At 46.7% G+C, this 17500-nt stretch overlaps 1 protein-coding gene across 8 annotated transcripts in view; it reads right to left on the reverse strand.

Annotated features, from left to right (window-relative positions):
• The window catches only part of LOC125949227 (afadin), a 130492-nt gene that overhangs the window by 91491 nt on the left and 21501 nt on the right, over positions 1-17500 (reverse strand). For 6 of the 8 annotated variants that reach the window (XR_007468655.1, XM_049676040.1, XM_049676038.1 and 3 more), the window contains exons 7-8: positions 5043-5395; positions 805-926 (exon numbers count right to left, since the gene is read on the reverse strand). Coding sequence is in view for 7 of the 8 variants with exons in the window: in XM_049676040.1 (XP_049531997.1) it covers positions 805-926; positions 5043-5395 (475 nt within the window). In the remaining variant the exon portion in view is untranslated. Of the gene's footprint in view, positions 1-804; positions 927-5042; positions 5396-10558; positions 10773-16636; positions 17019-17500 lie in introns of those variants that run through there. The other 2 variants (XM_049676042.1, XM_049676043.1) reach the window with 2 other exon arrangements.

Here is a 17500-nt window from a genome sequence, read left to right on the forward strand (position 1 = left end):
AGATGTATTGTGGGCAAGTTGTTGTGCGAAATGCAATCGGATTGTGCAGCGTGTACATTGATTGCCGTGTGTAGTGTTGGTGTATGTATCGAGTGTAGTTAATGTGAAGCAAAACCACGCATAGACGCCACGTTTCAATGAGGTGACATTTGTAATCAACAACACAAATGGTAACGAATGTGTTCAATGAATGAGCAATGCGCAACGAAACCATAACACGATATTAAGCACAACAACAACAACAACGACAACAATTAACATCGGTAGCAATACAGAAATGCGCCGCAAACGTAAATCGAATGAGTATTAGATTCGACCATAGACATAGAATGAGAAAACAAAAAATGGGAAAAATGAAACAAAATTAATTATTATTTAAAAAAAATGGAGCAAATTATACCAATAATTGAAACGGTAGTTAATTTAACATATAACCTAGACGTTTAAGCATGTTCTAAAAGCTAAACAAAACAAAAAATATATTTAATTCGATGGTGTGTATGCTGCAATGCTTTGTACTTTGAGCACTTTTTTGTAATGGAGTAATTGATTTAATTTAACGCATAATACCATTCTAGCAAAACATTTAATAGAATGTTCACACACACAAACTCTGAAATATGAAGCCGAAAGTGACGCAAAAAAAGCGACTTCTAATATGTGCAATCTCCAGCGTAAATGCTAAAGGGTACATACATAAATAAAGCCACCGAAGCCACAGCAAGAACATCGCCTTGGGCGTTTCCTACCTCCCCCCCCCCCCCCCTTGGCTTTGCGATCTAATTTACACCTACGAGACCTTACCTTTCATATAAACATGCTGAATCCAGTTGAGATTGCGACAGTGCTAGATTGTAGCGGCCATCAGAAGGTGAATCCACGAACCGGTACGATGCCACTCTGCCAAACATAACCACAGAACCGTTCTGGAAAGAGAAAAGAGAAAGAAAAGCGCCATGAACGAAAGGTACCCACCGCTACCCAGGTAAGTTGGGGCTTTAGCTCCCGCACCAGTTCTTGTACGGAAGCTGTATCGTAAAATTCAATATTTTAGTTAGCGGGTAAGACCCGCCGGCAACCAGAAAGCACCAAAAGTCTGGTAGTGATTTTGTTGTTTTTCGATGAAGGTGAAGACTTTTAGAGGGGAAAACTGCTAACCATGTTTATGCACAATTTCTTCTCCTTTGAAGCCTATTAACCGGGGAGGGCAATATTGAAAGCCCTTTTTTCGCCTTATGCGCAAGTTTTGCTCGGGCTTCATCTTATTAAAGGGAAAATAAAACGATCATCAAGTGCTTCGCCACGCTTCAGGGCATGCACGCTGCTGTTGCTGCTGCTGCTCATACCATACATTTGCCTCGTTTGCCCAAGTTTTTGCGTATTCACAGATGAGGAGATGATTTTGTGTGAACTTTAAATGCCTCGAAATTACTTCAAGAAGACGCTAAAATATTTAGTAAAGAGAAAATGTACAGCAAGACAACATCCCATCGGCTAGAGGATTTTAATTAAAACCATCCAGCTGACGTTCCCAACCACCGACCAACGAAGTAACAGGAATTAAGATTCGTGTTATGCGCCAGTGGCCAGTGGCTAGTTCAGCGAGACGATTACTTTAATTTGTTTCACGTGGTTCCCTTTACTCGACCATGATGCTCTACAGGATTAGTAGCATCTGGCCAGGACTGGCAACACCTGAAACACCAGCCAGTGTGGACACTATTCTCACCAAAAACAGACCGGGGCAATTTGCCTAGAGCATCACCGACCGTCCAATGGCCACGTTGGAAAAGGAATATCAACAGGGCCTTTCACAAACAGCAAATTGCAAACTATTAATCATCATCATCTCCATCGGCCATTTCATCCCCCTTCCCATTCGTTCGTTCTGTCATGCACCAAAACCTTGACCGAAAGATTCCAAATCGCTGACCCAGGCACGTGATGCGCAAACCAACGCTGCCGAGTGAGAAGAGAGGCCAGATATTACATTATAGTGGCTCCTCGTAGAACGCAGACCAATGTTTGCCTTTGCAAACCTCTAGTGGTTTTGGTGAATGGTGGTCACACGTAATCACTGCAGGATGGCAGCCAAAAGCAAAACCCATCGACCGACTGACTGGCCAGAGACGGACAGAGGCATGGCAGACAAGTCTATCTAGGATCCAGTCACTTGCGTTCAGTCTCGCTCATCGGTCATCTAATCGAAAGGACATCAAGCGCAAAACAGAAAAAGGGAGGCAAAAAAGGGACCACCTAAAGTGGAAGACCAAAGTGGAAGCCTGAAATTGGTTTATTTCACTCCGCTGCACACACTGACCGATTTGATACCGCAGCGAAGGTCGTGGCGACGTTTAACCTTTTACCTCGCCACTTGCACCCTCTTTCTCTTTCTCTCTCGCATTGCTACTACAGCAATGTATCGGAATGAAGCAAGAAATGATAGAAAAGCGGCCAGAACGAACGAACGAACCGGTTGAAGGTTTGCGGCTAAGAAGACACTCCACACCCCACCATTTCGATTCATCTCTTCGTCGATCGATTTTAAGAACGCGAAGAAGGAATGAAACGATAAAAGGAGTGAGTAAAAGCCGTTGCGATGGGTTGGAAAATCTTTTCCTATTTTATGTGCAACCGCAAATTCTCAATTCCCAGTCAAGAATGTCTCAGCATTTTTGGTTTCTTGCTGCGGTTTCATTTAATACCTCCGTTTCACTTTATGCAGAATGTTCCGTGAACTATTTCCAACAACCTTTCCAACTGTTCAAAATAGTTAAAATGCATTTGGTAAATATTTGTATCATTTCAACCATGTCAACATTTTTCATTTAACATATAATTTAAAATGCAGATTACGACACAATATGTACAAAAGCATTATATTTGATAGCACATAATGGACTCTGCGGAATACCCGTTAAAAGTAACTAAACGTTCTGCCGAATGCCTATAATAGGAACAATTCTATTTTAGGCATCTGGCAAAGAGGAAAGAGTAAATTTGAAACACTGTTGCTATAGTTAAGGCACCAAATCGAGGACAATCGAATGGTGAAGCGACATTAGTTAGGTCTCGAAAGTGCATCAAAAGTGCATCTAGGCCAGGTGCACTAAACACAGACGAGGTCCAGAGACCGATCTACCTCGTCGTCGCTACACTACACCCCACCGGCGGTTGGGACGAGATCACCGGAGATGATATTTATATATAGCTCACGATTGAGAGAAACCCCTGTACAGCCGTATCAGGGATGCCACCGACTAGCAAAATATGTACGTTGAAATTGGGTCATTGCTCCAGCGTTGCAGGACGGTGCTTCGATGCGAGAGCACCGGAGGGCACACAGTCCTTGGCCATAAAAAAGCACCAATATCTGTCCATAGCACAAACCGTAAATAGCGTCCGTGAGTGTTTTGTTTGTTGAAATGATTGTAAAATATGATCTGCTTCTATCCAGCCGGCCGTTAAGACGTTCTTGAGTCCATGTTGATTTTATCCCGCCCTTTGCCACTTCAACCGAGCACGACTAATGATAACAAAACTGCAGCGACTGTGTGTGTGTGTGCGCGTGTTTGTCACACCATCCATAGAGCGCCACATGCCATAATGCGCGTTAATAGATTTCATTCGAGCCGAAATGGGCTTAAAAATATGGAGCGGGGCGATTCTAAATCTTGGAGATAAATTATGAAAATCTTAGACAGATGTGAAGATTATGAGGCTAGCCGTTCATCCGAGACCACAGAGTTCCTGAAACCGGCTGGACGGTCGCTAGCATTTGGCCTCGGTGAAACTTTGATTGATACATTCAGAGGGAAGGAACCAGGACTGTGCATTGCCATAAACACGAGAACCGAAAGCGGAGAATTCGGGGCAAACGCCACCATTTCACACTGGTTCACGGTGCTTTATCTTCAAAAATATGTCACGGAAGCGTACTGTTCCTTCAACCATCGGATAATCCACTCCATCCAAACGAACAGAGTTTGTAGCAGCGCTTACGCAAGGCGCTAATAGAAGCGATAGGAAGTTTCCCTCCAGTGATAAACCGAGCTGTCGTTTACGATTCGGTTGTCGTTTCTGCGAAGCGAAACGGATAAGATGGAACTTTTATCCTCCCTACACTGAAGAAGCGAACCGGGTGCAGAAGAGTATGGATTCGGTTGGAATCCGCCTGGCCCAGATATCGTTCCGGCACCGTAAACGGGCGTGTTTAGATGGGAGCACCCACCATTCGTTTCATCAATGATTTATTCCAGTTTTCCAGCGGCACGGATCAAGGATCATTAAACCGTAAAGATGGGATTTGTCGGCCCATCGATGTGGCCTCCTCCCGGGGGGGTAAGGATGATATCATGTAAATTACACCGATGATGATGTGAACTCCAAAGCACACCACCACCATCATGCAGCCAGCGCAGGGTCATGTTGAAAAAACTTCGATGCCAGCACCCCTTCGGAATCGTCTTTCAAGCGTGTAATCTTTTCCATAATGTAAACCACCCACGATGGTGGGATGGTGCGCCGTAAAACGCTTGCTAATGGCTTATTGAGATGCTAAAAAATTAAAGCACAACCGTCGGCCGTCGGGTAAACTCACTCTCACAGTCTTTGCAGAAGTTACAGAAGAATAGAAGAAGAACCGGTTGGCTTCTTGTACGGCGGGGTACGGACTACTGCTTTGAGCCATGAGCTTGAGGAGAAGAAATTAAGTATTTATGCTAATCATTTTACAACCACCTTTGCAGTCAAATCCAGTACGAAGCATTCCCTCTGCGGAATCCTTACTAATAGTTCACAACAATTTTGTCAGCGCATAGGTCTTGTATGTCCCGGAGGATAACAGAATGGTGGCATTTAACAAACGCAAACAACCCTATGATTGATGCAGTTTAGCTTATCTCCCTTTTATCATGAACAGTTTTCATGAATATAGTTTCTCCGGTATTCCAATTATGCTTATAGTCTCTATATACACTACGAAAGAAAGTTTCACACAAAAAAAAACCTACGTTGCTGCAGTTCCGCCATAGAATACTTACGTGCAGTATGGTTGGTTGCTGGATGTGGTGTCCGTTGACGAACGTCGTACCATCGGCGTGCAGGGGCGTTACGGTGCAGACCCCATCGTGCATCGATATCAGACAGTGGCGTGCCTGGATCGAGGGACCGAACAGCTGCAGGGCGTTGGTGTTGGCCGAACCGACCTCGATCGGTTCGCTGCCAAGTTTGACCCGCCGCCCACCATCGCCACTGTGCGTGATCTCGATGAGCATTGGGCCCTCGCGGTCACCACCGATGCTGTTGCCGCCGTTCGATACGCCGAGGGGTTTCTTTTTCCGTCTTCGCGGCTGCGAATCCGCCGGTCGGCGACGCACGTGAAACATGATCGAACCTGGAGAAGGCAAACAGAACAAACAGCAAAGAGGAAAGATAATTAATTACTGGTGACAAACATCTTCATGGTTTTTTTGTTCGATTAATAGAATCCAGAGGGAGAAGGATGGAAACGAACGAAACAAGAGAATCAAAGTGCCACAAAGACACTTTCTACAACTATTACCCCTTCATTATCATAACAAAAGGGTTTAATAGTTTACTGACATCTTCATTTAAACCGTTTCAAACGTTTTAATAGTTCATTGTTGACGAAGGAATTTTCTTGAACTTTACAGCCAGAAAATCCCGAGGGATGCCACCAGAACAATAGGAACAATGAAAAGGTGATCGTTTGAAGAATGGCTCTGATCAGTCCCGCCAATGTTGAGTACAATGTTCCCAATCCCAATAGCAAGCTACTTTCATCTCAATCTCTTCTGCATTCCTCCCTATATCGATTGCAGCAGCAGCAGCAAACGCAACGCAGTCAGTAGCCGGAGTCGTGCCGAAGCCTTTGCCTTTGCTAATCACTACACATGTTCATAATTAAACACATCACCACACAGCTCTGACTCGATGCTGCTGCTGCTCATTGTCCTCAGCTTGTACTACACTTCGCCCGTTAGACTGGGGTAAATACGTTTGTCCAGGCACCGGCACACATCATCATGCAGATCTGGCCGCAAGGAGGTGAAACAGGAGAATGTTGTGCGATGCGCAGGGAGGAAATTGAAAATTCATGTGACTAGCCCCAAGTCTGCGTGTGCTACGATGTGAACCTCATTTCACTTTGCGACCGCGACAGACAATCCTGCATGCATGGAATAGAGGAGTAATAGTGCCATCATCGGCATCGTCATCATCATCATCATCACCAGCAGCACCAGATGTTACCTACATTAGGATGGGTGGGTGGGTGGGTGGTGGTGCTTGAAAATGGTTTGAAATATTACTATCAATTGGGTGGCTTGCGTTTGGTAATTCACTGGGAAACGGTACAACGGCTCGATGTGTGCATAACGCCAACGATACGCCATTTGGGAGCCAATCGGTGTCGGCGGTCGGAGGTAGAATGGTTTGGTTGGTTGGTTGGTTGGTTGCTATTAATAAACGACAGCTCTAAATCTGGCCGCTTACGGCTGTTATTGTGGTTACGTGCAGGAGAATGTTAAGTGGTTGCTTCTGCTTGTTGTGGCTGGCTGGCGGGTACGCATATTGCACGCGTTGGGGCTAATAGAATTCTTGAGAATTCTGTGCAGCACGCAAAGCAGTTGTGCTTCTTAATATGCACCAAAACCATTAAAGATGATGCGACTCGTATCGAGCGGGAATTCTAATTTTATTTTTCCTAACCTGTGAAGAGGACACCACCACTGGGCGATGACCACCGTCGTTCCCCATTGAACCATTAAAACGTTTTGATTTCAAGTCATAAATTCCATAGCTGTTAGGGGGGTCCACTCAGCCCCAACAAAACCGGGAAAAGGACAAAAGTTCAAGCGCTATAACCTCGCTTATCGGTCTCGACGAATACGACCATGTTCCACCATGTGCTTCCGGATTGAAGGCAAACCGAGGTCAGACAAGTGGATAATGCGTTTCATTTACACACACGTCAAGCGTTTACCGGACGCCAGCGTTGCGTCCCTGGGGTATCATATCCTTGACCCAGCCGGAAGCCATAAACAGGGGAATGGAAAATGCGAACCAAAATCCCTCCACATTATTGCCAATCAGTTTGATAGGTTTTGGTACCTTTTGCTTGATGGGAGAAAAATTGCGGATTTTCTACGAAAACTCTGATTCAACCAGACAACAAAGACCGTTTAATAATCTAATGACGATGACCAGACGCGCACATCTGGCGATAACAAGTAAACCCCCCGTTCCCTTACCTATTAGCCGAATGTAAAGACAGCACAGAAAGGCTTTAAGACGATGCAACCAAACAGCAGCCAAAAATATCTACCAGCAGTAGCAGAAGGCAAAATTAAGCAATGCGCGCAAACCCCTCGGACTCAGCCATGGCTAGAGGTGTAACCAATGTTTACACGTCCGTCATTGGCACACACACACATCTGGGTTACCCGGCGTCTCCACCTCATGCAAAACGTGACCGCGAGGTGGAAGAATGAATGTGCACTGTTTGCTTCAGTCACATCACAGCTCCCTCCAGTTCAGTTCCGCGCTTTGTTTACGTAAAGCATTACGGGGGCACGCTATTCTCAATAACTGGCTGGGGTGTTGGTCGCTAAGCCGACCACCTTTCCGGTAGCCTCGAGAAAAGGAAGGAAAGTCAGACAGAGAGAAGGAGAGAGAGAGATGGAAAGATATTGGCACCTTGGACGTCAGCATGCCGCAGCAAAGATGCTGCATAAACCAAAACAGCAGCAGCAACAGCAGCAAAAGCTGCGGCAAAAACCAGGTTGACGTCATTACGCGACTCACCCACCAGTGGTAAACATGAACTCCGGACGTCCTGGACCATCTTGCGCTCAGTGGTGGTCAGTTCTCGTGGAAGAAGATACGGTGCGGTACCGGACACACAAGTGAGCAACTTTGCAAACGCGAAGGATTTCTTATACCGAGGTCCCTCCTTCTGTTACACCTTCCTTCATCATCCGTCCGGAGGAAGGCGGACATCCGGTGAAACTTTTTGTCATCAATCTCTTTCACGCATCGTGAATGCCGTTCTCGCCCATAGACCGGCGAATACCTCATCATCCCGCGTAACACGAACCTTTGCACGTATCCTTCTTCTTTTTCTGCTTCTACTACGTTGTGTGGCGCTCTCGAGCACTTCCACCAAGCCGCGCTCTCGGCAGCTTATCTCCAGCAATTAATCAAGTTCACTTACGCCCGGTGGAAGCGATTTTTCATTTCGTTGTTTTTACCGAGATACCGGTCCAGAAAGCAAGATAAAAGGGGCAGAGTGCCACTTCAACTATGGGGTCTAGAATCCCGTCTAGAAACACTACACTACTCCTCGCCTCTTTCCCTCCCTTTCCGTTCTTATTAAGTGTGTTGTGGATTGATTTTATAACATCACGCTCCAAAACCGGCGCACTGGTGATGGTACTGATACGATGAGATTTCCGCGTTTCCCTTTTTAACAGAGGCCCCCAGATGTTGGATGGTGGAGGCGCGGTGAAGAAAAAAAAAAGGCGCATTCAAAGCAGAATTGCTTCAGCTTCAACTAGAACAGACAGTATAGCTACAAAATGGTGAGATTGACGTGCACCTGCTTCCATCCAGGCATCAAGCGAACGTCCCAATACCAGAATCCCATGTTGCCCGTGAAGGTCAAGGAATGTGACAGATTTCTTGAAACGCCAAAAACATTATTAGATGTTACAACGAGGCGCTCCGCTTCAAGATTGATTGTCAGATGAGTCGAGAAGGAAATGAAATACAGTATTTCTCCGTTAAGATATCTTTCCGAGCATTCTTCAGTGCGATTGTGTAGTAAATAAGCACTACACGATCGTACAGCGAGTATTTCCTAACTTAGGATACATCGCCGAATATAAGAATGTGATTATTTGATGTAAAAATAAATCACTAATTTAATTGAAATTCAAGTTTTAGAGACTTGAAGATATAGTCTTCCTCTGTGCAGGTAAAAAAGGTCTGCTAGGAATTGAGAGTTTGCTGGGTTATGTATGTTCAATTTCCTTATTCTGAGTGACATTTGTGAAATTTTCAGCTGCTACACTTCAATCACAATTACGCAAAGACCTCATAGCGTATCTCATATACATTTTACTTTTTATACTTTAAGCAATAAATTATCTTTAAAACAAAATAAACTATAAATCACAGAAACTAAAGCGCACAGAAAAGATAAAGCGAATGCTGATAATGTCGATACTCAATCCGCTATCCTACCATTACCGACACCATTTTAATCCCTAATAAAAACCCATTTTCCCGTGCAGATGGATTAGCAAACGGTTCATGTAATTACAAATGCAACATCCCCGTCGCTGTGCTGATAAAAAAAAAACGGGATTTCTCTGCCTGCGCACCCTGCGGAAGCTGTTTATCAATTTGTGCCGGACGCATATAGGTTAGCCAAAACCGTGCCCCGACCGATATAGTGGACCACACCTACGCGGGTTAGGCTTAATGTTGATTGGCATTGCATACGTAATGAATCACTAAAGGATGCCACAGACCGTTCCGTCCCGTAATCCTTTTGGGAACATTAATTTCCGTTTGGAACGCACACACAAACACACACAGCCACACGTTTGGTGGCCAATGGCTGGTGGCATGCGTGCAGCTAGAAGCTATAATGAATATGCATCCCTGGGACCAGCAGCAGCAGCAGCAGCAGCAGCGGTGGATCGATTGTCCGAGGGACAAATTAGGAACCAAGGGAACGCGCGCCATAGTGGAACCGGATCAGTAAAGTTGCCAACGGCTATGGTACGCCCTCTCGCTGAGCTCGGTATTATTGTTATTATCATTGCGCACCCCCAGTCTGTTATCGGCGAGCTTCTAAAAAGGGGGTGTAGTACAATTATCTCTCATGCGATTCCCCATACACTGTCTGTGACTCCTCCTCCTCCTCTTCCTCCTTGTGCAAACACATCCCGTAGCGTTCCAGTGGAATCCTACAGCTGTGTGACGACGACGACGACGACGCGGTGACGCCATATGTCAGGCAAATAGTTGACAATAGTTGGTTGTCGTGTGTGCCAGTGACAGTATACACACGCACACACACCGGCACACGGTTTAGCACAGTTCCAACCAGCAGCAGCAGCACGGCACCCTGTGTTGAGATATACTTCATTACGCCGAGAGTCAAGAACTGATCGATAACTCGGTTAGTGGGAATGCACTCGAAACGCCAAGCGTGGTTTTTTTGCGTTTCCTTCCTTGTAATAAAAAAGGGGGAAAGAAGAGGTATCGAGGCACACATTTTAAGTGGTTCACATAACAAACCACTTCGTGACACTTCGTTGGACGTGTAATCATCGACAGGCTAATGGTCCCACACGCAATATCCGTTTTTAATAAAACAAAAACCCACGACCCACAGTTCTGGATCCCTCGGTGTTCTCGCCGCAGTGGCGGTGGTGGTGATGATCGATGGACGTTCAAGCAAGCACAGATAGCTAGAGGGCTATAAAACGACTGTTACTAGACGTCGAAAAGGACGATAACAAACCTGCGTCACTAGGAGGCGGCCAGTGGTGGACCGAGAGATCGAAATCATAGGCACACACAACACAAACGATAACCTATTAACAATGACAAAGCCTCACTGGTAAACGCACTACTACTACTACTACTACCGCTGCTGCTGGTGCTGCTGCTGCGTCGCGAACGAATCGAAGTAACCGCACAATTCGACTGCCGTAACCAAGCAGCGCCGACTGCCGACTGCCCGAGGGAACAACAAACATGGCCAGCGAAAGCGGGCACTTGCACACACCTCGCCGGTAGGATGCCAGGAACCACCCGCTAGCTAACCAGACCAAAGCAAACCGAACCGAACACTACCTACTTCGACCGGGAGTCGGATCCAAAATGAAGGAAAAGAACGGCAAACGATGGTCGTCGTCGTCGTCGTCGTCGTCGTCCCCGTACCGCTCCGATTCTTTGCGGCCGTGGAGCCTTCCGTGGAGTCAAGCGCGACGAAGAGGTACTACAACAGCGCACGGTGCACCCTGTGGAGGAAATGGCTGGCTGGCCAGAATAGAACATATGTATATGAACCAGCCAGCGGGTGGCGGGATCTATGATGGCGCCTGGTGTGTGCTCGCGAAGTACTCTTCACAACCCCTTGGCGTGCTGCTGCTGCTGCTGCTGGCGCTGGTCAGGTCATGATGCGCCCCGAGCGGCGATGGTAGGTTGCAGGAGTGTTGGTTGCCATCAACCATCAACACACTAACACCCATACACTTTTGGGGGGTGGCGGCGCCAACAATAGCGGAATGATGGGTGGTGAAAGGGGTCGATGGAATGGAGTCGCAGACCAAGGCTCCACACAACCATTCGTCGTAGTAAACGCTGGTAGTTCCAGAAGTACTGCGAAGTACCCTGCGAGCCCGGCCAGAGTCGTAGTAGTACGAGAAGGAACTGAGGGAAAAGGGGAGGAAGTCGGGTTCTGCCTTCGTTCCTTCGGTTCCCATAGCACAAAATGTCAAACAACCGCCGAAAGGACGACAAATGTGCTCTCGGATGGAGCCTCTCTCCTTCTCTTTCTTTCTATTTACCACTCTCTCTCTCTCTCTCTCTCTCTCTCTCGCTCTCCCTGTGGGACTGGCGACATGTTTCGATAAAATTGTTCTACATAAGCTCAAGCGCTCAAGCGCTCAAAGGAAGAAGATAGTGAATTAAATTCGGATAAGTATTTTTACGTAATCCACGTGGGAGCCATAACACAGGAAGACACACACACCCGGCACATAAGGACCGCGGGCATTTTGTTTAATGGTATTAATTCCTTACGGCACCTCGAGTCGATCCAATGATGTCAATGTCAAGAACCCGATACCGAGAAGGGAGTACCGATGGTCTGGGAGCCATTCCTTCCTTTCCTAGTTTATCTTCTGTTCTGTTCTTTTCGCAGCGCAAAGTAAAAGTGTCTTTCGTTGTTTTGTTGTTCCGAAATGAGTTCCCAAAATTGCTCATCAACATGCTGTAGATAAGCATGACCTTTGACAGATACACGAAATGCAGCAGCGCATGCATCTCAATGCACCAATGAACCACCACTCTGGACACTGATGCTCCACTCCCGGATCCCTGGTGCGATATAACCATTCGGAAGCACACAATGCACTCCGAGCGTCCATTTTTGGAACAAACTTCGCCGCGAGAAACGTGGCTGATCGGGAGTGACTCGAGAGTCGACTTTGTTAACTTTGAAGGCCACTTGTAATGAGATGCTTGATCCAGCCCGATGCTGATGCTATGGAGTAGCAGTGAAGCCACGGAATCCAAAACACCATGGAACATGGTGGCGATCGTTTCCATTTCATATTTGGTGTGGAAAAGGTCGACGAAGACATTTCGAAACTGAGGCGAATGTTTTGGATGCACTTTGCGCGGGGACAACGTGGGCCACGTCTGCCGGGAGTGAGCTCTTCTTTACAGGTTCCTTGCAAGGATAAGATAAGTGGATGCATCGATCGATACAGTATACGAGCGACTGGCACAGAATAGAGGATAGTAAATATTTCCCTCCAAATGTGCTGGTTGTTGATTGTTTGCGCTCTATTAATTGTTTCAATCCACTGTTGACCTTCACAGATCGTCCAGCTTTCCTTCCAAATTTTTGGCACTTTAAGCTCTTTAAGTATCGGTTGACCGCAGCGAATAGACCAACGAATGAGCTTTAAGTTTTGTCAACAACACGGCATCTGGCGTGTCGTCCGTTTTTTATTTTGGGAAGGACCAATATAACAAAAGCAAAATGAGACCGCCATTCCGTTCGGTCGCTCCGCACGGAACGGAAATCGTAAAACCGATAAAAGAAAGCAATCAAACCCACGAAACGCACCAACGAACGCGGAGTACGCGCTTCCTAAACGAAAATAATGCTCCTCTAATTACACGAAACGCACAACAGTGACGGTGCAAAATGTTTTATGAGATATTCGATAGAAATATGATTACCCCCTCCCGTGCTAATGGATACTAATGGATAAATGAAATATTGTATAAGCCCCACGATTCGGCCAGAACCGCCGACAGGAGTCTCCATTATGCTGCTTTACCTTGTTTTTGGGAGGTTTCAAGTCTTGGGGTGCTTGTTGGAAAATATTACACCGAGCCGATGGGACCACCATAAACACGCTGTTGTGACAGACAATGTTGCACGGATCTTTGGCGTACGACGCAGACAAGACAGTAGTATGCATAAATCGATAACGATAGCGATACACACATACAAATTCCTCTTCCCCTTCCCTGGTATACCCCTTCATCTCTGCACGCGATGAAAACGCGAGTTCCGCAAACCGATAAGGAAGCGCACCTCTTTGTGACGCTCGCACAAAGGACAGTTTTTTTTTATTTTGCCGTGGCCGAAGCACAACGCGGCCAGGCAACAGGGAGCCCCTTCCCCGGCCCCACCTTCCAAGACGCCATCGGAAACAAGGACCAAGCTGGATGATGCTCCTGCTGACGACGACGTTTGGTTTGAATATATTTATATTTTACTTCTACCTCGTTAGGTATGCATACGAATCGGTTGGTTAGGCGAGTGGGAGAGAGACAGACAGACAGAGACGGAGAGAGTACGAGCTTTTGATGAGGCGCGTGGAAGGATGCGTGGTTCGGTTTGGAGACATCCGACCGAGAAAAGAAAAATGGAATCACAGAGCACTTGACATACCGGCATCCACGTGTAACCGATGCAGGGCACGAAACACGAAAACAAAACTATGGTCGGTGCTGAGAATGAGCATGGAAGAAGAGACACGGCGCCCGCGCGCGTGCAGGATGGAATCAGTTACTAATCTTCGGAAGGTAAATATTTTGCTTCTCAAATGGTCCCAAAAAATAAGTCGCACGCCAGTACGAAATGCTGCTGCTGCTGTCCGTTTCGTTACCGACACACTGTGCGGACCGGAAACGACCGAAGCTTGGAAAACCGCGACCGACCGACCGACCGACAACAACAAATTCGCAATGCTTACGCACGGCTTAAATTTACGCGAATACTCTTGTGACCGCAGAACGAACGCCTTTCGTATCCAATTCCGGGTTTTTCGCTGAATTAATCTCTCTCCAACAACCTTCCCCGGGGGCGGACATCACACGTGTTCCTGTGGCACCACGGCGGCCATGAATAATGAACGATTTACGTCGGAATCGGTCGGATTGGTCCGATAAGCCCGGTTCCGTAGGAGGTATGGTTCCCAAAGGGAGAGCACCGTGGATAATGGAATCCACTAAACACTGCAACCACCTTACATGCCTTGTTGGCGTTACCGAAAGCCGTCGCGGTCCTGCGTACCAACCCAAGGGCGTACGTAAACAGCATGTAAGCCCGGGGTACCACAACGAACCCGTTTGGAACCGACGCTCCGACGTAATGTGGGATCAAAAATAATACAAACCATGAGCAATGTATTAGCGTTAACCGTTGGCAGAATGCTTAGCTTATGTTTCAATTACGCGGAAACGCAGAGCAACGAGCGTCCTCCGCCTCCATGCGTCCGAGGAGTCATGCTTCTCCCTCTCTTTACGGAGCTTTTGCTGGAGGCGCTTGGTGGTCGGTGATGTCGTTAGACGGCTGCTGCTCGTTGGTGGTTGTTGGAATGGGGGGGGGGGGGGGGGGGGGGTGTGGGATGTGTTTTTCATAAATTTTCGGCAACTTTGCACGCAAAGATAATTAGCGGCCCCAGTAATGGTACCATTGCCGTGGATTTCCGCGCGAACAGCCGAATTTGAACAACATCCGAGCAGGGCACGAAACCCCGTGCGCATGCTTACGGTGGTTACGACCAGACACACACAGACACACACAGAAGCAATCTTCCTCGAAAACGGAAATATTGTTTGAAACAATTACCCTTCCTCTGGTGCGCCCGGGTTGCCCTCAGTCAGACTCAGCAATCAACAATTATAACACACTCGCGGTAGACCCGCGGACCCGGTACGAAGAAAATAATTAATTTTCCTCCGTCACGCTTTTCGACGATTGACGAGAAGACATGACACAACTGGTACAGCGCCAGAAATGGCCGATGATGCACTATTGCACCGACAGTCAAGCGTTTAGGGTGAGATTTTAAATAAGTCTTTAAATAAACTCATAAAAGTTCCACCGCGATTTGCTGCCCATGAACGTAGAACCGTTTCGGGTTCGTATATGTTCGTATTGTTTAAGATTACCCTGGTATTCATCTTTAAATAACCTATTCATTTAATCTATCAAATGAAATAGACATACAATTGATCAAACTAATAAACATCTCTGATTGTTTTGAAATGTTAGCACCAATTTAATTGCAATTGCACTGGTTAACTTGTGAAATCGGATGAAGGTATTCACTATTCGTTTATTTAAGTAACGTTGCCGAGCGATTTCTAAAAGTTATTCTGAAACAAAACCAATGGAGCTGTCTCGTTCGTTCAAAATTTTTACTAACCAGGCGCCTCCATCTGTTACGTGCAACGTAGAGGACGGCTGGTAAAAATGAATGAAACACAAAGAACCGGAATTCCAATTTAGTAATACCATATGACAGAATGCATTCTGGTGGATGCATGTTCTTGCAAAACAAAAAGTGATAACGAAGGGCAGCAATTTTCCCTTGGAGTGCAGCATACGTAACCTGCTAGTGTTGTAACTAATTGTCACCTTTCGTTTGATCTAAATGCACAGCGTATCATACGCAAAACGATCAACGCAAAGAACGAACAAACACAAAGAACTGCTAGCGAGTGAGTTGCCACGTAGAAGAACAACACAACAAAAGGGGGGCGAAAAGACGACATCCGACGGGCGACAACGGCCGTATGTTGTCTCTGCCTCTCCATACTAACGCCCAGAGGCTTTCCAAGAATGGAAATCCCGTTGGGGGCGGGTGGAACTCGTTGAGGGTTTTTGTAGCGAGCGGAAAAGGCGTTTAAAACACTTCAAACCAACCCCAATGCCAAGGTGGTCCCAACGGTGGCCGGCTTCTTGGGTCATGAGACCCTCCAGTGGGAACACCAACCGTCAGCCGGATGGCGACAAGAAAACACATTATTACAGTTCCAGCCGTGCCGCCATCCATGGCCGATGCCGTTTCTTCTCCTCCGTCTTCTCCGTCACAGCCACGGAGACGACTACTCCGACGAGTCCTTGACGCAAGCGGGTCTGATGTCATCCCTTCTTTGCGCGAATTTTTTCCGCTCCGTGGTGATGGTGTTGCTGGTGGTTCGTGAGAAGGAACCTGGCCAGTGATGTGGCCTGTGATTTGCCGGTATTGCTACCGTACAGAGTCCGTACAACGGCCACTGTACGGAAATGGGCACTTTTCTCTCTACGTGTCTGTCTGTGTTTGTGTCTGTGTGTGAGTGTGTATGTGTGCATGGTTTCGTGTCGAAGTTTTGTTTGTTCATTACAACACGTTCCCGTCGTTGCTGCCGTCGTCGACGTCAAGAGAGCATAGAATAGCGCCAGCATTCCATATCCCTACACACTGTGTGGACCTGCCTCGTGGCACATACACTCACGCATCGAGCGCAGTGTGGCGGGCAAATGAGTAGCGTCTCGAGATGACCTGAGATAAATCACACTTACGTCGTATGCCCCAGTCCATCATGGTGTCGCTGTCGTCGTCGTCGTTGTCGTCGTCGTCCTCGTCCTGGGCGCTATTCGACTGACTGTTGGTCCGATTCGATCGTTACGTGTCAGAGTAAGCATCGGCAACGGGTATGCTATTGTTACCGGAATTCCAATGTGAAGCACTTCCACCTTTACCGCCAAATGAGACCCACCCGCCGCCGTTGCACGATTACTAATCACTCACTAGCCACCACTATACATCTGTGTCGTCCACACAGCCGCTCGCTAGAAACACGCTACATCGGATCGTATGTTTGCCACACACGAATATCAGAAAAACGTTGATTCCGTGACGCTGGTTTTTCAGTCCTTGCTGCCTTCCGTACAGTTGCTGTAACTAATCAAATCACCGTTACATACAACTTTGATTTGTTTGAATTAACTTAGGAAAAAAAAACAGGTAAATATTTCCTAGTACCAATATGACTAGCTTTGGACATTGAGAATACATTGCCCCTGACCTATTTCATTTGTATGCATAGATCGATGGCCAACTAATAGAACAACTTACGAACACGATGCACTCGTAACTACCACAACAATATGTACCCCTCCTCCGGGTCCGTAATCTGACCTCTTAGAACTGTTTGAATGCGTATTGTCAGCTTACAATACGCCATTCTGATTGAGCAGACGATGTACTATAGAATGGACAAGTTTCTCACTGGATTCGATGTGAAATCAACAACATTCTAGTGAGATCTACATATTTCGTAGAATTATTTATATGTTCGTTTTTCGTTGTACAGAAACAGGAAGGCGTATAACAAGTTGTACGTAGCTCGCATTAATTGTAATTAAAGTTGTACCATTCTATTA

The sequence above is a fragment of the Anopheles darlingi genome, chromosome 2, assembly GCF_943734745.1.
Source record: "Anopheles darlingi chromosome 2, idAnoDarlMG_H_01, whole genome shotgun sequence".
In the NCBI taxonomy this organism is placed as follows: domain Eukaryota; kingdom Metazoa; phylum Arthropoda; class Insecta; order Diptera; family Culicidae; genus Anopheles; species Anopheles darlingi.